Source organism: Odocoileus virginianus, chromosome 16 (assembly GCF_023699985.2).
Source record: "Odocoileus virginianus isolate 20LAN1187 ecotype Illinois chromosome 16, Ovbor_1.2, whole genome shotgun sequence".
Lineage (NCBI taxonomy): Eukaryota > Metazoa > Chordata > Mammalia > Artiodactyla > Cervidae > Odocoileus > Odocoileus virginianus.
The window spans coordinates 717,071-744,799 of record NC_069689.1 but is presented as its reverse complement, the minus strand read 5'-3'; the positions used below and the strand labels follow the sequence as shown (position 1 = coordinate 744,799).

Here is a 27,729-nt window from a genome sequence, read left to right as displayed (position 1 = left end):
GACAGCTACTGATCTTTTTACCATCTACCTCTGTAGTTTTGCCTTTTCTCATCACATAATTAAAATCACACAGTATATAGCCTTTTCAGAATAGCGTCTTTCACTTAACATTATTTAAGATTTATCCATGTCTTTTTGTGGCATGATAGCTCATTTCCTTTTATTGATGAACAATATCCCATTGTATGGGTATAACACAGTTGGTTTATCCATTTACCTTCTGAAGGACATCTTGGTTGCTTCTAGCTTTTGGTGATTATGAACAAAGCTACTGTAAATATTTGTGTGCAGGTTTTATGTGGACAAGACTTTTTGGATGAGTTGGGTAAATATGCATGAGTATGATTGCTGGGTGTATGGTGAAACTATCACTTTCTTTCTTTTTCTTTTTTCCCCTGATACTAACAGTTATAGCTGGCAACTCTTGAAAGAGTACAGTTAACTTCAAAACAAGTAATTTATTTGATCTTTAACGAGTCACTCTGATCTAGTAAAAAGTGGGGTCACTCTCAGAAGTATACTCTGGTTGGTTGATGCTTCTTTTGCTTTTGCTGTTTGATCCATTCTCATTTTCTAGATTATTATTGCATGTAAATAAGGTTAAGAGATGATGGACAGTAAAATGTTGGGTTCTTTTTCCAAAAATTTCTCTTGAGTTCAGATTTGTGTGGAAGATGGCCATGGCCTGGGAGTCTGGTGATTAGATGTGACTCAGAATTGGTTTGTGATGGAAAGCAGAGGAAATTTATTTATTTGATCAGCGAACCCTGTAAAATAAGAAGTAAGGTCTGCTGAGAATTGACTGATTAGCATTTATGTAGCATTCTAAGGACCCCAAGGAAGTATATTGGTTTCTTCCCACCACAGTTGTAATGTAGATTATTAATGTTTTTTTCCATTGATGGATGAGAAATGGAGATTAAGTATTTTTTTTCACTAGAGAGCTATAAATCAGATTTTCTCTGGTGTGTGTAGATTGATGTTGAGACTAGTAGATTGGTAAAGCTATAAGAATATAATTTCTCACAAATTCTGGCTTTTAATTGTCTTTCAAAGTTAGTAATGAGTTGTTGAAGGATTTGTTGGTTCTAGTTACCTGATCCAACATTAATGTGAGATTTAGCACAGGCAGATTTTAATCTCTTCTTTTAGGTTGGGAGTTGGGAGGGTGGTTATAAAGAATAGTTTCTATAACCTTGGTCACTGAACTAACACTCAAAAGAGTATTTGTCAAGTAGGGAATGGAACATCAGTTCCAGGGAACAGAGGGAAGCCTCTTGAATCCTCTTATATGGTCTGTTTAATGTAACAGTGATCCCACCATCTAAGGTTCTAAGATTATTTTTTGCTAAGTTTTCATGGTCCTTCTGAGGTCCTAATGTGACTTCATTACCTCCTTGGATGTGCTTCATATAGCCAACAAACTTGAAAACCCTGGTGCTCCTGTTGGAACCCAAGAGGTTGATTGATTACTAGGGTCTAGAATTTGGGGAGTTGAAAAGAAGATACTAGATACTCTAAGGAACCTCCTCATAAATCCCATTGAGACTGGCACTAAAACGTTTGTAATTTGACCTTCAAGTGCCCTTTAGTGTGTTAAGTGCAGGACAGAGTTCCCCTTTACAATATGTGTGTGACAAACTCCAATAAATAAGTAGCACTGAGTGTTACACAACAATAGGTTTGTTATAAGTTATCCTGGCCAAAGAGCCTCTGTGCCAAAGGCTGGCAGCAAAATGGCACAGGAAGGCGGCCAGCCTCTAGTCTTAACACACACTTGGCCCTGGTAATTGAAAGGTTAAGAAATCTGGGAAGCACTGTTTATCTTTTCCAAGGGAACTGCTTTTCTCTCCCAGGGGCCAAAGGCCAGTTTAATGCAGAGCCAGGCCCTTTGCAGTGAGTAAGCCAAGTTTTGAGACAGCTTATTCACCTAGGACTTCCCAATATTTTTTTTAAACTATGAGGAAAGGGAAGAATAAGAGACAACTAAGCATGTTAGCCTGCCTTTAATTTACCTTACATTCTCTTTATCTTTTTCTTGCTGATATGTGATGTCAGTATTTCCTCTTGAAAGGAAATTTTTTTTCGCTGTCTGCTTTCTTAAAAGTATTTGAAACATAGCTGATCCTTAGTGTATCGTTGTCAAATGAATGAATGGAAGTTCTGTATTCAGCAACAACATGAGAAAATACCTGATACTTTCTAAAGTAAGAACTGTGGGTTTGTGAGTTATGTCTGTAGTTTGTGGTCAAGCCACAAATGATCTCCCTTTTTTCCTCTGTCTTCTTTCCCATTGATTAATTGCTTGTCTTTGTCTGTCATTGGGATAGGTTCAGGACAGTTGATTGTCAGTTCACGCTGGACTTGACTGAACTCCTTTCCTCTGAAGTCCTTGCCTCATGCTCCCTCTTGTATTGTTGACAACTCATCTTCCTGTCCTTTTCAGTCACGCAACACGCCTGGCATAGTTTTTGATGGTTCCCTTTCTTTCTCATAAGTTAGTCTCAAGTTGCCCTTTCTTTTATAACCTCTTTAGAGTTTTTTTGTTTGTTTGGGGGTTTTGTTTTTTGATGTGGCTGTTTTGAATTTTTAATTCATCAGAGGTTTTTGGTTTGTTTTTTTTTGTATGCTTATGGTGTAGGCATGGTGCTGGCTGGCAGATCTGAATGACAAATGACAGACTTAACACCTTGAGTAAAACAGAGATTCAAAGAATTCTGGTTAAGTTCAGTTAATTTCAAGAAAAACATTTTTTGTCTTTTTAATTTTAATGGCAGTCTTAGCTGGAGAAAATACCTCTGAGAGGCATGATGTAGAGCAGAGTGAGCAAACTTCTCTGTAAAAGGTGAGATATTAAATATTTTCGGGTTTATAGGCCATAAGGTCTCTGTCTCAAACATTTAACTTTGTAGCCTTAGACAATATGTAAACAAAGGAATGTGACCATATACCCATAAAACTTTATTTACAGAAGCAGGTGATGTTTGGTCTGGATTTGGCCCCAGGACTATGATAAAGAGTATACACTTAGGGTGAAGTGGTAATCCATGTCAATTCATGTTTGCAATAACTTTGTTTATTTTTTTAATTTTGGAGGCTATCTTCTTAGGTCTGGTTAATTTTTAAAAACACTCTGGTTAAAGAAGGTCTGTAAGAGGAATAGAGGAAGTGTTACCTCTGCCATTCTTTTGTTCACTTATGAGTGCATTATTGGTATTATCTTTATTACAGTTTTTTTAAGTTATCTTTTAAAGCCACTTATTTTTGTATGCTTCAGTAGTTAAAAATGTATATAGTTGTATAACATGAATGTACTTAATGCTGTTGAACTGTACACTCAAAATGGTTTAAATGATAAATTGTATGTTATGTATATTTTACAACAGTTTAAACATTTTGATGTAAATCCACTTGCTGTTATGGACTGTCACTCATTCCTCAGGCAGCTCAAATACTGCCAGTGACTGAGTAGCATGAAACTTCTTAAGGGTGCTGGTCTCCGTCTGTGCCTGAAGTTCATAAGGCTTAAATTCTTCCTTTTTTGTTAGAAGAAAAAGTAAATAAAATATTCAGTATCTTTTCCCCACATCGTCCTCTGTGGGTCATCCTTGCCCTCCTGGGTGTGCACACAACCACTGGAGAGAGACCGCTGGGCCAAAGACCTGTTTCCTAATATTGATTTAATACTGACTTAATATTGAGGCAGTACAATGATAACCTTGCAAACTAGACTTTTTCTCTGTTTCTTCGCTTGCCTGCATATATTGCTAATGGTGTTATCCTGACCATGTATTTTCATGCTTGTTCTCCCATTCCTAATCCAGCTCTGTTTTCTCATCCGTGTTTCTATAGCACTTTATATAAACTTCTCATTATATTGTATTTTAACTATTATATCTCTCCTTCCTTTTGGGTAACTTGTCTTGATTATGTACTATATTCCAGGTACTTAGCTGTGGCACACAAAATGCTCTCATTAAATGTTTTTTTCAAATTATTGAAACTAGAACTTCACCCACACTTCGACAAGCTTCTCAGTGGTTTGTAATCTCAACTTTTTATAGTGACTCAGCCAACTCTTCCTTCCTTTTATAATTTTGGTCAGCCTTAGATTTTTCTCTGAGGCCTAAATCTCATCTTTATTGCCAGCATAGCCCTTTTCCATATCGGTATTTGGCATGAGGAAGATTTAGACATGAGTTACATACGCGTAGTATACATCTTTCAGAATAATTATTGTAATTAATCTTGCTGATGTTGATTTATTCATTAAATATTTATTGATGGACTGCTGTGTACTAGAAATCCTGTTAGGGGTACCACAGTGAGCATTTTACATACAAGAAAATTGAGAAGTTGGATGATAGATTTTTTTTTTTTTTGGATGATAGATTAGACAACATGTTAATAACAGAACTGAAACTTGGCCCTAGGTCTCCTGACTCATGGTCCACTGAATAGAAAGGAGTTGCTGTGAGAAGTTAGAGCAGTATAGTTGGGATAATCTGTATGAGGGGGTTTGCTCATGATCATCCTAACCTCTACTTGGGTGTTTTAAAAATCGAGGAGCTCAGTCTTACAAAAGGAAGTACATTATGTTTATTCAGACTATGTTGAAGGTTCCGTTTGGCATACAAGTCACCTGATTCATCCTTTTGGGGTGGTCAGATGGGGATCAACCTATAAATTCAGTTCAGGATTCTCTGGGAAGGCATGGTTTGGAGAATTCTGTGGGGTCTTTGCTGCTGGAGGAGTAGTTGACTGACGTGTGGTGGCCAGGTAGAGTCCCAGAGACAAAGAGTGACTTGAGTGCTGTGGTGTTGATATGCACCTTGGTGTGGCCTCTCCAGGATTATGTCAGTATGGTCCTTGTCATCATCTGATGGTTCAGAAGTTGCTAACCTGGAGTGATAAAATTTTAAGAAAAGAGATCACATTAACCAGAAGATCTAAAAACAGGCCTGTAAGTCAAAATATATCAACTTAAACTGGCAGATGTATATCCGTCTCAAGATCTGGAATCTGTCTAAACCCAGGGATTCCCTTTCTACTGAGGTCTAGCCTGAGACTGAATTAAAAAATCAGAAAACGACTTGCTTGGTAAGCATGAAATTCAGAGCCACTTGGACAGAATCTTTCTTTGAACTTCAAGTGACGAGGACTTGGCTTTCTTTTACTCTGGTTATTTCTCTCTTAATCAGTAGCTGGACATTCAGAATCAGACCACCTGGACTTGTGTGGAGAGACTGCTGTGTTCTTGCCCTCCACTTTTTTGATATAGTCAGTTGTCAAAAAAGCCTCAATCATTACCAATTCCCTTATGAAGGGCAGAGCTTCAGATTTTCAGGAGTACTGCTTATTTCATATTCACTGTTACTTGGGTACTTTATGAAATCTACTATTCCATGAGATTTGTGGTAATTTGTGCTCCCCACTGAGCACTTTCTGTGAGTATACTGACTTTAGTCCCTGTTTTTTTCTGCAGGGTCATCTAGTAGCAGGCACCCAAATCAGGCAACTCCAAAGAAAAGTGGCTTAAAGAATGGCCAGATGAAGAATAAAGATGATGAGTGTTTTGGGGATGATATTGAGGAGATCCCAGACACAGATTTTGATTTTGAAGGGAACCTGGCCCTTTTTGACAAGGCAGCTGTGTTCGAGGAGATTGATACCTATGAGAGGAGAAGTGGTACCCGTTCCCGAGGCATCCCAAATGAGAGGCCTACTCGGTACCGCCACGATGAGAACATCCTGGAGTCAGAGCCCATTGTCTACCGTCGGATCACAGTGCCTCACGGTGTGAGCAAGGAGTTCTGCACAGGTCAGTTAACCCCACATCCCACTGGCTATTCCCTCCCCCACCCCCACGCTTTTTTTTGGTGCTTGAAACAGAATGATCCAGATTCTGAGTCAGAATCTTGTAGTAGGAAGTAGCTTAAGTGGCATGGTCGTTGGCCCATTATATTGTCTTTTAGAGATTGTGGCCAGTTTATCATCCTGCTTACCACTCGATTGGGATGGGGGCTGATTTTTCTACATGTCCATTAATATCCTGCACCTGGCAGGATCTGGTCTGCTGTTTATTAAGAAGGTTATGGTTAACAACTAAAGGCATAGAGGCTAACTCACTAGCTTGACATAGTTAGATCTGTTTTCACTTTGGCTTTCCTATTACTGCCTGTAGATTTTACCAGAAATTCAGCTCTGTTGCAGTGGTTGTTTGCTGGGGTAAGAAATAGTCAGAGCTGAGTGGTTGAAACCATTGGCTCAAATTACATAAATTACATTTGTTTACTATACTGTCCTCATCTGCTAGCTGTGGTCAATGAGGAGCTAGTCATAAAGTTCAATGACAGTAGTACCTTGGTAGTTATGTATAGGTCACCGTCAGTGTATGATAGCCTAGTCTGTTAGCTCAGTAATTTTAAACTCTTTCTCTCTTTTTTAGCATAAGAATCTTTTCTTCAAACGTGGCCTTTGAGACAGCCATGGGACAGGTGGTCTGTGTCATCTCTGTCTCTGTCCCTTCCCCTCCAAACTTATTAACTGGGCTTCTTGGAATACAAATAGAAACTATCATTATTGAGTGATTTAGGAGCTAAAGGGGGAATCATAATCATTTTAATAAGGATAATAATCATTTTGGCTTCAAGTCTTGAAAATGGGGTAGAAGTAGTTTGAAAGCTAGTAGCAATTACAGGGAGATTTATGGAAACAGCTTAATTTCATTTTGGGGAAAATCAGATATGGCATGGCATTTTTGTAGATATCAGCGGGGCTCTGATGTATTTGGTTTTGCTGTGTGTAAAAGGTTCCATGTGAAAAGAAAATAAGCAGATTGTCAGTAGAAGACAGAAATTAGTATTCTTTCTTAACCTTTCAGACTCTGGTAGGCGTGCCTTTTTGCTAACGTAGATTGCTTAAGTGATACCGGCAGTGTGACTTGCTGGACTCTTTTTTTTTTTTTTTTTCTTTTTACCACCTGTGCTAAGGCAGATAACGTAACTCAGAATCAGACTTCATTTAAATTGTCAGGTTTTAAGCTTTTCAAAGGCAGCTGTCATTCAGCAGGCTGGTAGTATACTGAGATCTTGCCATCCATCCACTTTTGACTGCTCTCCTTTTTACTGCCCTCAGTGACAAAATAAGCTGCTTCTACTGGTAACTTCCTGGAAGCTGAGGTGGTTGGCTCATGCTGTATGTGACTTCCCGGAGGTTCCTAAGCTTGGGGAGATTATGGCCTGCCTCAGAATGAAGTGGCTTAAAGGGAGACAGTAGCAGCAAGAATCAGGAAAGATTCTCAGATCCAAAAGAGCCTAAAAAAACATTTGCCAAAGTAGACAACAGAAGAGGTGAGAACTTTTTCTTACTATGTACTCCATTTTCCCAGCTTAGTCTTCACACTTTGTTTAATTTAATGAAAGAAATGAAAGTTCCCTCCTCTCATATTTTTAAATCACAGTTGTGACATACTACAAAGCACATGTGCTAGACGTTGGCCAGGAACTCAGGTATGGCCACTTGTGGTATGTCGCAGCCAGCTGGATTTCGTTGGAGCATTGACAGTGAGGGGAGAAGAAGTCCTATAGTGTCATCTGTCTGGTTTTTCTCTTTGTTCTCAGCAGTGATAAGGAGTGGAATTGAAGTCATTTTGTCAGGCAGGATCTGTGCTGGAAACAGAGCGGGCACGCAGTTATCTTGCTGAGCAACTTCTCCCACAAGTGATTTTGTCTCCTCCGGCTTCAAGGCACAATCCTTGAAGCAGGTTTTTACTCAGTGTTATTCACGTAGTGCCTGGCTGGGGGCACTTTTCCAGTTGGATCTCCTATCCAAATGTTAGTATCATAAGGCAAACTATATGGAAAATGTGAGAAACAAGCTAGGACCAAAAAAGTTAGGTTACTTGATCACCTAGTGTAATCTTATCATTTTTGCAGGTTGAGGTCGAGAGAGGCAAAGGCACTTACAAACTTTATCTATCACTTTTCTTTTCCTTTTCTGAATGTAGGTAAATTAAAGAGAAGGAAGGATATGAGAAGGATAGTTTAATGGCACTTAGATTATAATATAGTCTTTTCTTTTTACTTCCCTTAAAAGTAGACCAACTTAGATCAACAGTTGTGGAGAGTGGCTTGGCTTGCTCCCCAGTCTAGCCTTGTGGCATTCATGTCCTAGAACTCCAAACCTATTTTCTGCTAATACCCAGAGTTGCAAAAGAACAGCATGTTTACGACCCATTTGGTAATGGTTTGGGTGTCAGGAATCTGGCAGCTTGCTGCTGGTATCCTACACATTGGCTGCATGCTAAGTGGTGTCAACAGTTTCTAAGCTGTTACTCTCTCATTGCTCATATTCCTCTTGGCAATACTCTTTGCCAACTGTGTGTGTCGTTGGGGTAGTGTTATGAAAGGTCTACTGATTGGGAAAACACATTCAGGAAGCAACTAAATTTAGCTCTTTGTTTCACCCAAATCTTTTCTCTCTGGAAAGCCCCTTTGGGTCCTTTAACCGTGCTGCTGTCTCCAGCAGATTGTCGGACATTTCTCCAGCTTGGACCTACCTAAATAATGGTATCCAGTAGTTGCAGATGTGTTGGTTAAGTTTGGCTATAAAATGTGTGAGCACTCTATGTTCAGAGGTGAGAGGTCCCCAAAGAACACGTTAGGAGAGTGATAAGTCTTCAGAGAAGAATCTTTGCTGAACGTTAATAATATTGTAAAAGTAGTGTTTAAGATAGTTTGGGCCAGTCAAAATGCTGTCCTTATTATGTGTAAGTCACTCTAAGACAGTCGTTGCACCCAAATTATTAAGATGTACTAGGAAATGGAAAGATACCATATATGCCTGAAGTCCAGTGCGAATGTGGACTTTAAATCCATGGGATGTTGAGAGGCAGGAGAGGTCCTGAAGGTGGGGTGATCGGGGAAGGCTTCACAGAAGGAGCAGGACAGAAGCCTTGAAACATGGGCAAGATTTCATCAGAGAGGAAGAGGAAGATATTTATGGGTAGGCTGGGCAGATGCTGGTGCATAGTGTGAGTAAAGGGCTGTGTGGGAGATTGGCTGTTGGCTGGTTTGACCAGGGTAGAGATTTTTGTGGGGGGTGGAGGAAGGAGTAGGAGTTGAAAACAGCTTTAGACCAGAGCAGAGAGCCTTGTGTGCTAATTTGTCCCCTGTTTTATGACCATGAAGAGCAACTGAAGGATTCTGAAAAAGGCATGATCTAAAATCTGTTTTAGAAAGATTTATTAGTCTTTAGGAAGATGGGTCTTATATAGAATTCAGGTTAGAATTTAAGGAGAGAGACAAGAGCAGGAAGAAAGGTGAAGCTGATAACACAACTCATGTGTCGAGTTTGGACTTCTGAGTGGAAAAGAAGACAAATGTGAGAGAAATGACAAAGGGGAATTTAATAGGATTTCATGGTTGAGAATAGATTGAAGAGGGCTGAGTGAGCAAGAGGATTCAAAGGCATAGTATGTGCGGGGCATGAATGGCGATGAGTGTCTAGTTGTAGAAGATTGCATGAATTCAGAATAGGCCAAGTCTACATGTTTTTGTGATTTTCTTCCTGCATTGCTTTTTGGCTGAGCCCTAAGAAAGCAAATAGTAGTGTTGCCACACTAAGGGACTTCCTAATCATTAAAGGCTTCCATGCGGAGGCTTCTGTAGGATCAGAGAATTGAGTTATGTAGCTGCGTGAGGACTCCTGAACCTATTTCCTTATCTACAATGGGATAATACTTGTCATTTAAATGAGGTTATGTGATTGCAGCCAATTAAGCCGACTGCGCTCTTTTCCCCACTTCCACACGGGGGCCTGGTGTGCAGTGGCTGCAAATAGCACCCTCCTCGGTATTGTATGCAGTCTGTTGCCTGCACAGGTTGCCCTAAGGGGCCTTAGAGATAGCCCTTTCCAGTGGATACTCATTACTGCCATGCCGTCATCAGTCTAGGCTCCAGACTTGTATGTTAGGTGCCTTTGGAAAGCCCCAGGGCACAGTGACCAGGGTCCACACTGGCCAAGTCATGATGTCCATTCATACCAGGCTTCAGGACAAGGAGCATGTGATGGAGGCCCTCTGCAGGACCAAGTTCAAGTTCCTTGGCTGCCAGGAGATCTATATCTCCAAGAATTGGGGACTTGCTAAGTTTAATGTGGATGAATTTGAAAATATGGTGGCAGAAAAGCGGCTCTTCTTGAATGGTTGTGGGTTCAAATACATCCCTCACTGTGGCCTCTGGATAAACGGTGGGCCCTGCACTTGTGAGAGCCTTTGCACTGCCCCTCTTTACTCATGCTCACCAGCAAATCCTTGCTTTCCTGTCGAGGAAAAAAAAATGAGATCATGTAGAAAGCAGCTAATGTAGTGCCCAGCTTATAATTATTGTTCGGTCAGTAGTGAATTTCAGAGACATTTGCAGTAAAGTTACTTCAAAGCATCAACATTTATAAAATTTTTACTAGACGCCATTCTGGATCCTCTGGGTAAGTCATTGTCTCAGAGGCCTTAGAATATAGGGTAACCAGATGTGTAAACAAGTAAATTATGGAAGTGTATGCAAGATTTAGAGGTGGCAGAAAGGGGAGGGAAAGGAGAAACATTATGATCGATGTCATAGTATTGGATGTTCGGGGATATCAACTGTATCCTGGGCACCATTCTAAGCTCTTCACATGCTTATCACAGTTTTCGTAGCATCTCTGGGGTTACACTGTTGTACCCTTTTTATGTATATATATTTAAAATGTATTTGTTTTTGGTTGTGCTGGGTCTTCATGGCTGTGTGCAGGCCTTCTCTAGCTGTGGCAAGCAGGCGCTACTCTTTGTTGCGATGTGCAAGCTTCTCGTTGGCTGGTTTCTCGTTGTGGAGCAGGGGCTCTAGGCGTGCAGACATCAACAGTTGTGGGCTTAGTTACTCTGCAGCATGTGGGATCTTCCCAGACTAGGGATGGAACCCATGTCCCCAACACTGGCAGGCAGATTCCTATCCCCTGTGCCACCAGGGAATCCCCAGAGTTTTAAGAGTTTAAGTTCAAACTAGGGGCTGGGGGATCTGGAGCCATCACATTATGGCCTGACACCTGAGTTTTGATCAAGGTACCAGTTCATCATTTTAAAAACTGAATTCGTCTCTGCAAATGTGACCTTTTTGCTGTTATACACTCTTTGCCTTTTCACAGCCACAAGTGTCTAGCCAGAGCAAGGAATGAGTTTGATTTCAGTGTATCCACCATCCTACTTGAATTCAATATATCAAAGCTAAGTTAGTCATTCACTCCCACCCATATCTTTGACTCCTTAGTATTCCCATTTCTTTCAGTGGAATCAGTATTCTTTTAAGTGTCCAGCGTGAAACTTTGTGGCCATCTTTGCCTCTTCCTTCTCATAAAAGTTAATGACTAGAAAGAACCCTGGAGGCCATTTTTTTTCTAATTTAATAGCACACTGATTCCTTCTGCAGCAGTTTTGACAAGTTTACCTTTATCCTCAGTGTTCATTGACTCCAGATTCTCTTCTCGCTCGTGTGTGGCCCTTGAAATTGTCATGATCTTTTAGTTTATGGTGCTACCCTGCAGGCTCCCTTTGTCTTTTGAAATCAATTCTGTATAACATCATCCTGTATGAAACAAGCTGGCTTGTAATGCCTTCTGACGTCTGGCCCCGCCCACCACTCTGAGCTAGTCCTCCTGTAGGCTTGGGCTCCAGGCATCTGCTCCTGCCACACCCATTCCAGCCCCTGGAACTTTGTTCATAGCCGCGGCCCCCCCCCACCCCCCCACCCCCACCCAGTGTGCTGTCTTCTCTATCATTGTGACTGAGATTCTGCCTGTCTTTCAAGCGTGGTTCAAATTGAGGTTTTGACACTACCTGCAACTCCTGGTTTCAAATCACATTTTACACTTGTGGTCAGGATAACACAGTTTTGTGTTCTGTTATTTGCACATATATGTTTTTTTCTTCCAGCTAGGTTGTAAGACTTAAGAATGTGGTTTGTTCTCTTATTCTTTTTATTTATTTTGTTTCCTACCATTCCCCACCCTACCACTGGCTTGATGTATTATTACATTTGTAAACATTTGTTGATCATATTTGGATCTTTCTTTTTTCTCCCCAACTTTAAAAAAAATTTTATTTATTTGTGGTTGTGTTGAATCTTGGTTGTGGCCACGTGGGATCTAGTTCCCTGACCAGGGAACGAACCTGGGCCCTCCTCATTCGGAGCATGGAGTCCCAGCCACACTGGACCACTGGGGAAGTCCCTCCCCAACCTTTTATATTGAAAAAAATTCAAAATTGCAGAAAAGTTGCTCGAATAATATAATGAACAAATGTATGTCCTTCATTTAGATTCAGCAGTTAACATTTTGCTACCTTTACTTTATAGGAATACATAAACACACACCCCTGAACAACTTGAGATTTAGTTGAACTCATTATATTTTGTTTTTTGCATTTCACCCTTACTTACATATGTATTCAATAGGATGTTGCTCTCCTCAGTCACACTACAAGATTGCTCTCAGAAAACTTAAAATTAATACAGATGTATTATCTAATTTCATATGCAAAGCTTTCCGGTTGTCCCAATTACATCCTTTATAGTTATATTTTTAATCAACCATTGCGTGTTACATTTGTCAGATCTCTTTCATGTCCTTTAATCAGGACAGTTCCCACAACTTTTGTTGTCTTTTGTGATACTGACATTTGTGAAGAGTCTAGACCGGTTGATTTGTAGAATACCCCTTAGTTTTGATATACTGTTTCCTTTTGACGTGTTTCGTGTTAAACATTTTTCCCAGAGTTTGGTGGCGCTCTGTCTCTTGTGGGGTATCACATTGTAAGAGGACACAGCATCAGCTTGTCCTGTCCCTGAGGCAAGTTTGATCACTTGGTAAGGGTGTTGTCCAACAGATTTCTTCTTTGTAAAGATACTTTCCCCTTTGTAATCAATGAATCATCTTTGTCAGGAAGTCTTTTACCTCTTGAATCCAAAGCTTGTTCCACTAGAGCTTTAACCTGAAGGAATGAGGTCCAGTGAGGCTAGGAGGTTGGTCTCATTGTTAATGGGGAAAGGAACAAGTGGGGAGTCAGAAACATCCTACCCACACTTGCCTTTGGTTACAGCTGGACTCTTATCCAGCTGCAGAATGGAATGCCCTGAGGCTGTTGTACAGGTTTCCTTCCCATTCATTCATGAATTCAACACATCCTTCTGTAGCCCCTGCGCTGGGCACTGTGCTAGCACTGAAGGCACAGTGGAAAAGGGGATATGGCAGTGAACAAGGCAGACAGAGTTACTGCCCTCGTGGAGCTTACTGTCTACCAAAGTAGGTAGTCCAAAACGAAGGCAGGAGTTATTTACAAATTCTATTAAAGCACAATGAAAGCAGTAAGCAACATGCTGAGACTGAGGGGTATTTAAACTGAGACCTAAAGAAGGAGGAATCAGCCATGTGTGGTGTGAAGGAGCATTGAACAAGAGAGGAGAATGCCAGAAGAGGGAAAGCACGTGAGGGGATGAGCTTCTTAAGCCTGCAAGGAACATGGAATACTCAGGACCCAGAAGGCAGCCAAATGCCTGGAGCCTCTGGGGTTGAGTTCCAAGGTAAAGGAGCTGTAGTATGCGGGGCCAGATCATGGGAGGCCTTGTGGACCCTTGTAAAGAGTATTAGGAGTATTTAGCTTTCTTGTAACAAATTCTTCTTTCAAAGATACACCTGACACCAAATTGCGTTTTATGGCAGCCTTAATATAAGTCTACAGGGGCTCTCTGTACATTGTGGGTCTGAAGGTGTGAATTTACCAGTGGTTTTATACTCTGAAAAAGAGCTCACGATATTGCTACCCAGTTATGTGACCACCGCAGGGTGGAATAGAATTCATAGTCCTGGAGAAATCCCTGTGCCCGTAATTAAGTTCTGCTTCTCATTTGTAAGACATGGGATACACACAGCCTTTCCAAGTATAAGGCCCTGCCGGTGTGAGGATTGAGTTTGGATTAGAGAGGACACTTTGCGGTGGGAGCCTTGTTACACAACAGAAAGGCTGGGAGGTTTGAAGGAGTGGGAGGGATGTACATGCAGAGGCTGTGGAGGAAGACTTGGACATGGCACTGGAAGGCTTCTGACGGTGGGGAGGTGCAATGGAGGGTGTGAGGACATGTCCGTGTGTCCGTAAGGGAGGGAAGGGCCCAGATGGTGTGTGCTGAAAGGAGCAGTGTGAAAGGGACAGGAACTTGAAGAAGGAGCAGCATACACGGTGCTGGGCCTCAGGGCTTCAGGGCCCTGCCTCCATCTGCGGGGCGAGCTGTGTGCGGGGAGGAAGCGTCTTCTCTCCTGGCCTGTGCTGGGTGTACTCAAGCCATTTTCCTGGATACCCTAAGGTTAATCAGATCCTAAGAAGGGCTCTGCTTGTCACGAACTGGCTATAATTATATGTCTCTTATATTACCAACAGCTGTAAAGAACATATTAATATTAAGAGAAGCCCTACCCACTAATGTTATTGCCTTGGCTCCCAAACAATTAACATCCACCTTCCAACCCAAACATAGCTGGGCTTGGCCCATGTTCAGACTTCGGCAGTGTTATTGTTTGCACTTCACACGCTATGTTCTTGGTGTCCTTCCTTTGGAATTTATTTTATTCCCTCTGCCTGTTTCTGATAAGCCAGTCTGCCTGTTGGACTTTGTGAGTAAATGTTGCAAAGGAACATTTTGTGGTGCTGGCATATACCTTTCAGAGATAGAGAGTAGAGTACAGTGAAGTCCTGGACTCCATGACTGGTAGACTGAACAGAGAGAATTCCTGGCCAGATCTTTCCCTGGGCTACAAAATGTGCCAGTTTATCAGGGCCCCTGCCCCTGGTACAAATCAGTGAAATGTAATAGACACGGTTTCCGGCTGCAGCAGCCAGCCATCCAGAGTGGGGTAGGCTCTCCTCCTGCTGTGCCATCAGTCTTGTACCTCTAAGAACTATGAGGAGAAAGCAGCAAATGCTCAGCCTGCCCCCGGAGAGCCCTCAAAACCAGAGAGGAGGCACCTGCACATGTAGCACAAGACCTGGTTCCAGAAAGAAAGTTTGATTAGTGGAGTGGCAGGCACAAGATGCATTGCCCTGACCTGTTTCAGATTCACCAGAAAGGGAATAAGTAGGTAAAGAACTGCACAGACTGGAGGGAAAGCTCGCCTTTCGTGACTCTGCAGGTGAAGAGGGTGTTTGAAGTAGGCAGGTGCGTGACTTGTCTGACAGGTTTAGGGTTGTTAGTGTCTTAGGATTTCTGAGAATTCATTCAACTTTTTCACACTGCTATCAGTGGTTCCCAATTAGTCCTGATAATATGTGCATGTCTGAAGCCGACCGTAAAAACTGGCTGTTTAATCAGCTCTTGACATGCAATCAGGCTACAGCCCTCAGCATCGGCATCTGGGGTATCAACGGCTCACATTTCAGAAGGGGCAAGGGGTGAGGCTCAGCTCACTGCCTGTCATGTCTGCCCAGGATTAGGACTCAGACAGGTGGAGGAGCTCAGTTAACCAACAAGATAGTGTTCATTTTGACATGGACATGGCTTTTATTATTACATTATTATTTTGCCTTTCCTTGAGAGAAAACAGACGTGGGTACTGTAAGTTCAGTCTTTATGCTTGGGTTTCTGTTGTTAAAATGTATAGCCACAGCCTGATTCTCTGTGGTTTTAGAGATCTATGTAGGCAGGACTGGATAACTGATAGAATTCTCCTGAAGTTGTCAGTGAGGAAGAGAAATTTTTCTATACAGGGCTCTGGATGGTGATGAACTTTCTGATGAAAAGTTCTGCCTTAGAGTTCAGCCACACAAGAAATGGTAGATTTGCATCATTTATATGTTTGAGTACCTAATGAAATCTTGCCTCTGTTGGTAAATAAATACAGCTGAGATGACAGAACTGAGGTGGGGGTCGAAGAAGGAAAAGGCTTATTTCCCTACTTTGAGGAGTTTACAGTCCCGTACCGATGAGGACACAGGATCTAACAAGGCACCTGAGGGTCCAGTGGTTAAGACTCCACACGTCCAATCTAGGGACCCCAGAGTACATCCCTGGTGAAGGAACTAGATCCCACATGCCAGCAGCCAAATAAATTTTTAAAGTGATGTGGGGGCATGTGATCCATCCAGACAAAACTAGATATATGCAAAATCCCTTGATAACTTGCTGATTGAAACCAGTGAGCCCAGGGCTCACTGCAGAGAGTTTGCTCCCTTGGGGCCAGTCCAGTGGCTTTAACCTTTGTAAGGTGGCATTGGATGTCAAGGCAAAAGATCACAATTTTTGACTTTGCTGTTTCTTTCCTGTCCCGGTTCTGGGCTCTGAAACAGCACCTTGCTGCTAGACATGTAATGCTATAGACTTCTTCAAGTGTACCAAGCTGCTGAAGACTTTGACCTTGTAAAACCAAGTGTTTTTGATGGTGTACTTTCAGTGACTGTGATTCTCCCTAACCTTTATAGAGTTGCAGTTTGTTTATGGTGAGTAAAAGATTTCTTCTGAGTAGCTTAAAGCAAACCGTAGTTACTTTCCATGTACTCTTTCTCTTTGGTAAGAGTTTTAGGTTACAGTCACTCAAGAGTGGGGAGAAAACAACAAATTATTTGAGAAAGCAAGTTTTTAGTTGAATTTCTTTGGCCAAACGGAAGGGCTAAGTAGAGGAGAGTAGGAGGAAGAGGATGTGGGGAGCAGGTGGGATGAACAGGTCATCCTGCCTGAAAATTGAATAGCGGGGACCAGAGGATCAGGAGGGTTAGCTAGTGTCTGTTCCACTCTAGGCAAGAATAAGGGGTCTGCTTATGAGGAAAACCTCACAGCCAGGAGTGGCATTTCCCCTACTTTGAGAAAAGCATGTTTTAATGTGGTTGGCAGTCTTTTCTTGATAGTACCAGGTACATGTTGGTGGATTTGGCCTTCATGGTCTAAAGGTAAACTTGTAAGAGAGGTTAGGTTCACCCCCACTCTGTGGTAGCCTGAACAAGTTGTTACGTAGTTCCATATCCACTGCTTGAGCTCTGGGAGAGCTGCATAGCTTGCCTTTGTCTTGGACTATGCAGATGGGCTGAAGAGGGTCAGTCTTAAAGTCTTGGCTTTCACAGATCAACTCCACCATTTGAAGAACTGGTTTCCTGTAATCACTTTGCCTTTTTCCTCACCTCCTTTCAAACTGCAGACTCTGGCCTGGTTGTCCCAAGTATTTCCTACGAGCTGCATAAAAAGCTGTTGGCTGTGGCTGAGAAGCATGGCTTGACTCTGGAGCGGAGACTGGAGATGACAGGCGTGTGTGCCAGTCAGATGGCATTGACCCTACTCGGAGGACCCAACAGGTAAATGCCCCCAGCTGGGTGGGGGCTGAGTGTGGGATGACGCTGCTCTGCTTTGGCACCACTATGGTGCCTCACACACACAGGGGTTCCGTTGCTGCTCCTCTAATGTGAGTCTCTGTGAAGTCACTTTCCTGGACGCTACGCAGCTTTTGTTTGCCATTCTTACCCCTGTCCTGGGAGTGTTCATTATTCTCCCAATGCTTATGCATGCTCAGTCATGTCTGACTCTTTGTGACTGCATGGGCTATAGCCCCCTCTCCAGCTCCTCTGTCCATGGGGATTCTCCAGGCAAAAATACTGGAGTGGCTTGCCATGCCCTCCTCCAGGGGATCTTCCCAACCCAGGGATTGAACCCACGTCTCTTATGCCTCCTGCATTGTTGGCAGGCGGATTTTTTACCACTAGCACCACCTGGGAAGCCTCTTCTTCAACAAACCACTCTTTGATTCTTCCTTTCTGGTCGCTGTTGACTCTAAGACTCCTGCCAACTACCAGAGGCTTGCCTTCTAAGAACCTCCAGAGACCCAGTTTTGGTACAGCTGAGTGATAGGGAACTCAGACAGTACAGCTGAGGGCACTTCAGTAATGCTATGGCATGATTAGTTTTGTGTTTTAAAAACTTTGGCTGAGTAGATTAGCAGAGACAAGATTGGAGGCCATGAGACCATTTAGAAAATTATAATAGGAAACTGAGCCAGGGGCCAAGTGATGGTGGTCCCAAGTAGGGAAGAGGGGATCAGAGAAGTGGGTAGATGAGGGAACTTTTTAAGGTAAAATTAAGAGGGCAGGGTATTGAGTGGATATGAAAGGTGATTGAAAATAAAGTGTCAGTGATCCCTGAACTTTAAAGCATTCTAGCCTGGACACTGGGATGGACAGTGAGAGCAGTCACCATGATTAGGAACATGGGAAGAGGAGCAGGCATGGAGGAGGTGGTAGGTTTTGTTTTGGATGTGTTGAGTTTAGGACTGTGAGACATGCAGATGGACTATTAGCAGTCTGGATCTGAAGTTTAGAGAAAGGTCTGAGCAGAAGATAGAGATTGGAAGTCATCAGCTGGTACGTGGTATAAAAATAGGCAGGCTCCGTTAAGGAGAAGGTGTGAAGAGAGGAAAGGGCCTGGGGTGGAATTCTGGGGAACATCAGCATTAAAGCCTAGTTAAGAGATGAGCCTTCCAAAATAGCTAAGAAAGTTTAAAGCCAGAGAGGTAAGAGAACCAAGAGGGCAAGGTTTAAGAACCAAAGAAATGGTATTTGAGGAATAAAGGGATGGCAGTGGTAATGCTGAGCGAGCAACACATTTAAGGTTGACAGGTGTCTGCTGGATTTATCAGCGAAGAGGAGGACATTGTTAGTCTTGTGGGAGAGTGGTGGCTCAGGTGACCCACACTGACAGTGAGGTTTCCCCTCCTTGCTTCTCCACTCCTCTCACCCTGTAGAGTTGTGTTCATCCGCCTTGACCCTTGACTTAGGCCTGCTTTCCCACCCGGCTCTCTGGCCTGGCCTGTGCTGGGGAGGAGCCACTGGAGACCGCACAGGAGGACATGGTGCAAGTTGCCCTCTGCAGCATATCATGCCCTTGGGTCTGCTGACCGTTGAACCTCCTCCCAGAGCAGCCACTGGGGCAACCCTCGGAGTAAGCTGTTCCTGCAAATATTTGAGGCCATTAAGTGGCTTCCCAGAAATAGCAGTTTGGGGGCAGGACCTGAATGTCCTTCTCAAGTCCATTCCTTTTTGGTCAGCTTCTTGTGGTTGACTGTCCTTGTGCCTGTCTGTTCTCTCAGTGTCTGAGCTCTCAGAAGGGCCAACAGTACTGTTCTTGGCAACAATTGCTGGCTTTTCTTTGAGAAAGATACCTCCATAATTACTTTCATGTATGTTAATTGTTGTTCAGTGATGTCCAACTCTTTGCGACCCCATGGACTGCAGCACACCAGACTTCCCTGTCCTTTACCAACTCCTGGAGCTTGCTCAAACTCATGTCCATTGAGTTGGTGATGCCATCCGACCATCTCATCCTCTGTTGTCCCCTTCTCCTGCCTTCAATCTTTCCCAGCATCTGTCTTTTCTAATGAGTTGGCTGTTCACAGCAGGTGGCCAAATGATTGGAACTGCAGTGTCCGTCCTTCCAGTAAATATTTAGGGTTGATTTCCTTTAGGATTGACTGGTTTGATCTCCTTGCAGTCCAAGGGACTCTCAAGAGTCTTCTCCAGCACCACAGTTCAAAAACATGAGTTCTTTGGCGCCTTCCTTATGGTCCAACTCTCACATCCATATATGTCTACTAGAAAGATCATAGCTTTGACAAGATGGACATTTGTTGGCAAAGTATTGTTTCTGCTTTTTAATACACCGTCTAGGTCTGTCATAGCTTTTCTTCCAAGGAGCAAGCGTCTTTTAATTTCATGGCTGCAGTCACCATCTGCAGTGATTTTGGAGCCCAAGAGAATAAAGTCTCTCACTGTTTTCATTGTTTCCCCACCTATTTGCCATGAAATGATGGGACTGGATGCCATAATCTTAGGTTTTTGAATGTTGAGTTTTAAGTCAGCTTTTTCAATCTCCTCTTTCACATTCATCCAGAGGCTCTTCAGTTCCTCTTTGCTTTCTGCCATAAGGGTGGTATCATCTGCATATCTGAGGTTATTGATATTTCTCCCAGCAGTCTTGATTCCAGCTTGTACTTCACCAAACGAGCATTTTGCATGATGTACCCTGCTTATAAGTTAAATAAGCAGGGTGACAATATACAGCCTTGACGTACTCCTTTCCCAATTTGGAACCAGTCCGTTCTTCCATGTCTGGTTCTAACTTGGTTGTTGACCTGCATACAGATTTTTCAAGAGGCAGGTCAGGTGGTCTGGTATTCCCATCTCTAAGAATTTTCCACAGTTTGTTGTGATCCACACAGTCAAAGGCTTTGGCATAGTCAGTAAAGCAGAAGTAGAAGTTTTTCTGGAACTCTCTTGCTTTTTCTGTGATCCAAGGGATGTTGGTGATTTGATCTCTGGTTCCTCTGCCTTTCCTAAATCCAGCTTGAACATCTGGAAGTTCTCGGTTCACGTACTGTTGAAGCCTTGCTTGGAGAATTTTGAGCATTACTTTGCTAGCGTGTGAGATGAGTACAATTGTGTGGTAGTTTGAGCATCCTTTGGCATTGCCTTTTTTTGGGATTGGAATGAAAACTTGACCTTTTCCAGTCCTGTGACCACTGCTGAGTTTTCCAAATTTGCTGGCATATTGAGTGCAACTTATTAACATCATCATCTGTTAAGTGATGTTAAGTACCATGGTATGTTAAATATCATGCATTTTTTCACTGTGCCTTCATATTAGCATTTAATTTGCTCCTCATTGCTTCACCTCGAAGGTAAGTAGTAGACCAGGTTTTAAAATGAGCAAGCTAGGGCTCAAGAGAGCAGAAGGACTTGGCCCACGTGGCACCGGTGGTTCACGGTGAAGCTGTCTCCAGTGCCTGGACTCTGACCCCTGCTGTTGGGTCTGTGGGTGTCGTGGTCTGCTTTGAGTCCTCAGATGGGGGATGCCTCTGTGAGAGGAAGAGTTCATTTAGGGAATAAACCCGGGCGAGTCTGATGTGAACTCTGCAGTTATCTGTGAGCAGGGAGAAGTACTCACTATATTTCCTTATGATGCAAACGTAGTGAGGAGAAATTAATGACTTGGTGTATATGAAAGTACATCACTAAATTTCCCTGAATTTATTTGGAGAGTGAGGATTTCCTCTTTGGCTTGACAACATCTGTCCTCCTCTCTTTGGAGAAAACCCATAAGTGACTGTCCCGGCTCCACCCCAAGCAGGGACCTAAGCCTCTTTCTGACTGTTCATCTCCCCTGCCTTCCTGCCCGGGAGAGACGGCACTGCCTGGCAGTTGGGCATAGCTCTAGGGCTAATTTTAACCCCCTTATTTACGACTTATCTGAGACCAGAGGGGTCTCAGCCTTTCTTTTGGGGTGGGGGGGGTGGCTCCATTTTGAATAGCATAAAGCTGAAAGTGACTTCATCAGAAGTGAGTGTCCAAGGCAGCTCCCCGCCAGGAAGCCCTTAGCCTTCTGCCTTCTCTGTGACCAGAACTATAATGACAGCAGCATCAATTGAGTACTTTCGGTGTCAGTTCCTGTTCAGAGTGCTTTACATCCATTCATCCACCCAGCAGTCTAGGAAATACAGTAGATCCAGCATTGCCCTTCTTAGCTTACTGGCAGCTCAGAGAAGAGAACTTGGACTGGCAACTAATTGAGTATGATTTACAACTGCCCTCTTTGGTACTTGCTGTGAGTCTCTTAGGAGTTGAGCCAGAGTAATCCTAGAAGGAGTGGGTCAGAGATTCATAAGTGAAGGGCTTTCTGGGCAGGTGAAGTAGTTTGAGCAGAAGCAAGACAGAACCATCAGGTGCGAGAGAGAGTGATGAGACCAGTCTTGCGGCAGCAGAGCAGGCGCATTGGGGAAGAAGAATCAAGAAGCCTGCAGAGGTGGAAAAACCTCTTTGCCGAGAAGTGTTTGATGTAATAGGTCCTACAGTGAGAACAGAAAGTGTTCTTAGAAAGCAGTGTTCTGGCAGCGGTGTTGCACGGAACAAGGTCAAGCGAACTACCTAGTGCGTGCTAAGTCGCCTCAGTCATGTCTGACTCTTTGCGACTCTGTGGACTGTAGCCCACCAGGCTCTTCTGTTCATGGGATTCTCCATGCAGGAAAACTGGAGTGGGTTGACATGCCCTCCAGGGGATGTTCCTGACCCGGGAATTGAACCCAGGTCTCATGTCTCCTGAATTGGCAGGTGGGTTCTTTACCACTAGCTACACCTAAGAGGACCCAAAGATGAAGTGTGGGACAGTGGGAAGGCCACCCTGTGAACTTGGCCTGTAGTGGATTTTGTCCATCCCCTCTAGAACCTGGGCCCTGAGAGCAGCAGGTGCCAGGAGGTGTCCGGGATATGGGACAAAGGATTGGCAAGTCTCAGCTGATGATGCTTCTTTACCTTCTGTTCCAGGCTGAATCCCAAAAACGTTCACCAGAGGCCTACAGTGGCCCTGCTCTGTGGGCCTCACGTGAAGGGGGCTCAGGGTATCAGTTGTGGAAGGCACCTGGCCAACCATGATGTCCAGGTCATCCTCTTTCTGCCCAACTTCGTGAAGATGCTGGAATCCATTACCAATGAGCTGTCTCTCTTCAGCAAGACCCAGGGCCAACAAGTGTCTAGCCTCAAAGGTGAGCCCTTGTACAGGGTTGGGGCCCGCTCCCTCCTCAGTGCTTTCATGGTCTGCTGGTGCCGCCCAGTGGTGACAGGTGGAAAAGCACCACAATCATAAAGAGCACTTTGCTCATGAGTGGTCTTAGAGTCTTAAGAAAGTAAATACCCTTGGTGTTGACTTGCCTACATCCCATCCCTTCACCTTCTTCCTCCTCCCACCACTCAGATGGAGAGGTGGGGATCCATTTAGTTTTTTCACGGATAAATACAGAATGGGCACTGTTCCTGACACTGGGGATACAGTGATAGATTTTTTTTTTTCTTAATCCATGCATTTGTGGAGCTTACATTCTGGTTAGGACAGATGAAAAGTGACAGTTCTCTCAGGTCAGATGGTAGTGTTATGCAGACAAATAAAACAGGGAAGGGAGCTTGTGAATGTTGGAGGGTTGGGTGGAGGGTAGCAGTAGACTTCGACGTTTTAGGGCCCAGTCATAAAAGGGCCTGTGGATCTTTATGTAAGGTTTGAACTTTTAGTCTTGAGTGAGATGGAGAGTCACTTTAGGAATAAGTGGCAGAAAGATATAATCCAGCTCGGGTTCCAGACGATCATTACGTCTATTGTTTGAGCGCAGACTGTAGACTTACACAGATTTATTAAGGCTATTGTAATAATTGGAACGAGAAGTGATGGTGGCTGAGACAGCATGAAAGTGATGAAAGGTGGTTAGTTTCTGAAGCAACATTGAAGATAAGAGTTTATAGATTGGATGTAAAGGATAAGAGAAAGAGAAGGGTAAAGAACGACTCCAAGTTTCTTGACCTGAGTAACTGGAAGGATGGAGGTGCCATCACTGAGAGGAAGAGCTGAGGGAGGTTTGGGGAAGAAGAGCAGGAGCTCAGTTGGAGATGCCTATTGGATAGGCAGGTGGAAATACTGATTGATGGAGATGAGTCTGGAGTTAAGTGAAGGGATCCAGTGTGGAGTTACAAGTGTGAAGAGGTGGTATTTAAAGCCATAATGATCCTGGATAAGGTATCTTCTAGGAAGAGAGGATAGGATGTTAGAGTGGGTTCTTTGGATAAAAGTTTAAGGGACCAGCTAAGAGACAGGGAAAGAGTGGTCATTGAAGGAGAAGGAAAGCCTGGAGAGTCTGGTACCTGAAAGACGAATAAAGGAAAGGGTGTGAGCAGCTGTGTCAGCAGGCCTTTCTAAGTTGAGTTCAGATGAAGATTGAGACTTGACTATTGGGTCCAGCAGTGTGGAAGCCCCTGGTGATCTTGACAGGAGCAGTTTCAAGTGGTATGGTGAAGCGTGGTCTGATAGGAGTGGGTTTAAATGAGAACAGGGCAGAAGTGGAGCACGCAAATGTGGCCCAGAGAAAGGGATCAGATGGCAAGATGGGGCCAGAACCTCAGTCTCTTAACTCTCAGGTCAGGCTCCTGTGGGCATGAGGAAGGGAGGATGCCATTCCTACTCTCGAAAACTTTGGGGCTCACAGGGACACACCCATCCCCACCCGTAGTGGCCTGTTCTGAGAATCTAATTGAGGTATGTCAGTACTTAAGGCTGAGACCTGGGAAGGGGTTCTCATATGTGGGTTCCCCCTCTTAAGATCTGTAATATGATGCCCTTTTTCAGGCAGTTATTCTTCCTCAGCTACCCACAAGGCTTCCTATTCCAGTTGCTCCAGGATGTTCACCTTTGAGTTTGGTCTGACTTCTGCTAGTCTCAGTTTAACCTCCTAGGCTGGTCAGGACTTATGTGCTTATTGAGCCATCTGTTCTTACACTGTGCCAGAGGCCTGGTGAGAGCAGAGAAGCCTTTTTAAACACCTGGGAGAAGTGAGAGATTCCTTCGGCGTTCTTAAGTTTGGGCTGCAAGAAGGACTCATTTCTATAATCGTGAGGGGACCAGCAAGGCCAGGCTGTGGGAGCAGGCCAGCCTGGTGTAGAGTGAGCACGCTCTTGCCTGTTCACACTTCTAGGGCCAGACAGCAAATGGCAGTCAGCCCAATTCTCCTGGGCCCTGGTCACATCCTCCCCCTGAAGACTGACTTGGTAATAGAGCCCACCTTCCCAGAGCTTATAATTTACCAGGAAGTTAGATGTGCAGAGGAGGCAGGGGCCTCATGTCCTGAGATGCTCTGCTCACTCAGCACGACAGTGCTTCAGCCTGGGAGCTCCACGAGGACAGTGGTCCATCAGGCTGACGTACCCTTGGTCTCTAGCACCCAGCCCAACCAGGTCTTGGAACTCCCGGAGCCTGGATCCTGGCCCAACCTTGAAAAGCCTGGCCTCTGCAGAGGCATTGGAGTGGTATCTGAACAAGACACTCTTGGGGTCACTGAGGTTCTTGTCCCAGCCTGGACTGCTCTCTACTTTATAGGGGTTACAGATGGCACTCTTTCCACCTGCAGATCTGCCCACTAGCCCTGTGGACCTGGTGATCAACTGTCTGGATTGCCCTGAGAATGCCTTCCTGCGGGATCAGCCCTGGTACAAGGCAGCTGTGGCCTGGGCCAACCAGAACCGGGCGCCAGTACTCAGCATAGACCCTCCTGTGCATGAAGGTGAACAGGGCATTGATGCCAAGTGGTCACTGGCTCTGGGCCTGCCTCTGCCTCTGGGGGAGCACGCGGGCCGCGTCTATTTGTGCGACATCGGCATTCCCCAGCAGGTCTTCCAGGAGGTGGGCATCAACTACCACTCGCCCTTTGGCTGCAAGTTTGTCATCCCACTGCACTCTGCCTAGAAGGGCTCTGGGCGGGCTGGACCTCATAGTCCCCTGCTGCTCCTGACACTGAATTTGACAGCGAACGCCTTAAGGATGTGAAGCTTCATGGACCTTGTTGTTAAATTTTTTCTCTTTTCATTTTGTTTCTTTGAAAGAACAGATCATATTTAAAACTGACCTGTCACGTGCCCTGAGCCAGGGAAGGCTTTCCCACCGGGGGCACGGGGCTAGTGGCAGGCTAAGTGCACAGTGGCTCCAGGCATCTCTACACTCGGCCCCCTGCGTGGTCAGGTGGGGCTTTGTTTACAGACATAGGCAGCTCACAGACTGTATGTCAGGTTTACAGCCACGGGGCCTGGGCTGACGCCTCGCAGGGTGGGGCAGTCCTGTTGGGGGTTCTGTGCTTGCTCTGGTTCAGAGCTTGTGGCTTTGTCTCCCCTGCTTCCTCCAGCCAAGCAGCCCCTCCTCTGATCATGTAGAACTGGCTGTGCTGCCGCTGTCCACTAGAGGGCAGACTTGCATTCTCGGTTCAGTTTGAGGGCTTTGAGGCCTTCCCTGAGCCCCACTGCAAGATGATTTGGGGGCTTTGACCCTTTCTCGTGAGCTGATCAAGTTTTATGCTAGGTTTTTTTTTTTCCCCCAAGGGTCCTTCCTCCTTTCCACTCCATCACTCTGAGAGGCAGGGAAGGGGGGCAGGGTTGCATCTGAATGGTGTTATTGTATTGGGTTTTTTTTTTTTTTTTTTTTTACTGTTTTTCTGTTGTCTGCAGCACAGGTAGTATAAGCTTATGTTACTGTAGAACCACAGTGCCCATCTTGCCAGCAGTGCCCCCCAACCCCATACTCTAGCTGGGGACTGAGCCTTTGCCTAGTCTGGGGCCAGACCCCTCAGGGTGCAGCTTTAATGTTCAGTATTGGGGAGGCCCCTGGGGGAGCCTGGTGCTGAACCAGAAGAGGCTCCCTGGTGCTTCTGTCCTAAGCCACCACTCCCCCCTCCTCCTTGCCTGCACACATATCCCTACTCTCTTCTGCCCGCTCTGCCCTTCCCCTGAAATGGTCCATTGCAGCTGTGGGCGCATGTCCCTCCCACGTGGGCTCTCCCCCAGCCCCCCAGCTTTTAGTGTCTGGGCCTTGAACCCTTTGATTGTCCTCTCTAGATGTGTAGGCTCAGGGCCAGCACCCTGTCTCTAAGATGCCAAAATGAGGCTAGTTCTGGATGAGCTAGCTGGTGGGACTCAGCCTTAGGAACACAGTGCTGCTCAGATCCTAAGACACTGAGCCCCCAGATGTTCACAGGCCCCAAAAGTTGGCAGAACAGGAGCCATGTCCTGAAGTTCCCGAGTGGGGCCCTTGCAGAGGCTTGTGTTAAAGCCTTTTTCAGGGCTTCAGGCTTCCTTCTGCTCTGTGCCCACCCAGTATGGTTAAGGGGGTGAGTGGAAGGGCCTGCCAAGGATCATGGATGCAGGTTAGGCCCTGGTACCCTGGATTTCAGGATGCTTATCACTTTCCTTATCAGAGCATAGTTGGGGGCATATTAGGCAGGGCAGAGAGGGCTGGTCCCTCCTTTCCTCCCAGCCTCCCTCAGATGTTAAATTGTCTCCAGCGGTGGATGGTGGCCAGCGACTGTGAATCCCATGCTGTGTATCCTTCCTGAACCTCTGCTCACTCTCAGGGCCGAGAAGCTCCTGAATGAGGCCCTCTCTCTAGAGGTGGGCCCATGGTTTGAGGAGCAATGCTGGGTTACAGGCATTTTAGTAAGCAACCATTCAACAGGCTCCGGCTGCCTGTTAATGCGGTGAGGTCTCCCCATTGGGTCCAGTGAAAAACGAGCTAGAACCCTGGTGCACAAGACTCTGCTTGCTCCAGTAAGTCATGGTGACCCTGTGGGTGATGGCCTTGTATTGAGGGGCCACTGGGAGTTGGTGCCCAAGCCTCTATTTTCTCCCCAGGTGGCACTGGAGCCTCTTGCTGCCCTCAGCCTGGGCCTTCCCCAGTGGTGGTAAAGATAGCATGATTCCTCCATCTTCACCTCTTTTCAGAGGCATCCTACCCACAGTGCCCAGTCCCCACGGGGCCCCAGTCAGGTGGCCAAAACTCATTCATGCAGCTCTTGGGGAACCAAAAACCAGCACTACAATAAAGCTGAATGACGGGAGTCTTGTGTGCTGTGGTACATTGCTCCGTGGGCTGCAGTGAGGTACTGCATCCCCAGCCCTAGGAACCTGCCTTGATCCTCACCTGACCTCAACCACCAGTTATTGGGCATACACAGCCTGATATCTCAGCCAGAGGCAGGGCTGGAAGGAGAGGTAAACCCGTGGGCCATTCCGGTATGTTCTTTGGGGCTGAGAGGTACAGGGCCCAGGTGCCTTTCCGGACTGTTGAGCAGACCTACCGCTGCTCTCCTGGGCTCGGGGAC

At 44.9% G+C, this 27,729-nt stretch overlaps 1 protein-coding gene and 1 pseudogene across 4 annotated transcripts in view; both read left to right on the top strand.

The window, feature by feature from the left end:
* The window catches only part of EDC3 (enhancer of mRNA decapping 3), a 57,085-nt gene extending 29,620 nt beyond the window's left edge, over nt 1-27,465 (top strand). For all 4 annotated transcript variants that reach the window (XM_070477554.1, XM_020873573.2, XM_020873574.2 and 1 more), the window contains 4 exons: nt 5,486-5,821; nt 17,209-17,362; nt 22,373-22,590; nt 24,994-27,465. In XM_070477554.1, the coding sequence (XP_070333655.1) occupies nt 5,486-5,821; nt 17,209-17,362; nt 22,373-22,590; nt 24,994-25,328 (1,043 nt within the window). In that variant the 3' untranslated portion in view covers nt 25,329-27,465. The remainder of the gene's footprint in view (nt 1-5,485; nt 5,822-17,208; nt 17,363-22,372; nt 22,591-24,993) is intronic.
* Nucleotides 9,769-9,911, top strand: LOC139038811 (small nucleolar RNA SNORA70; annotated as a pseudogene).
* Nucleotides 27,466-27,729: the final 264 nt, after the last annotated feature.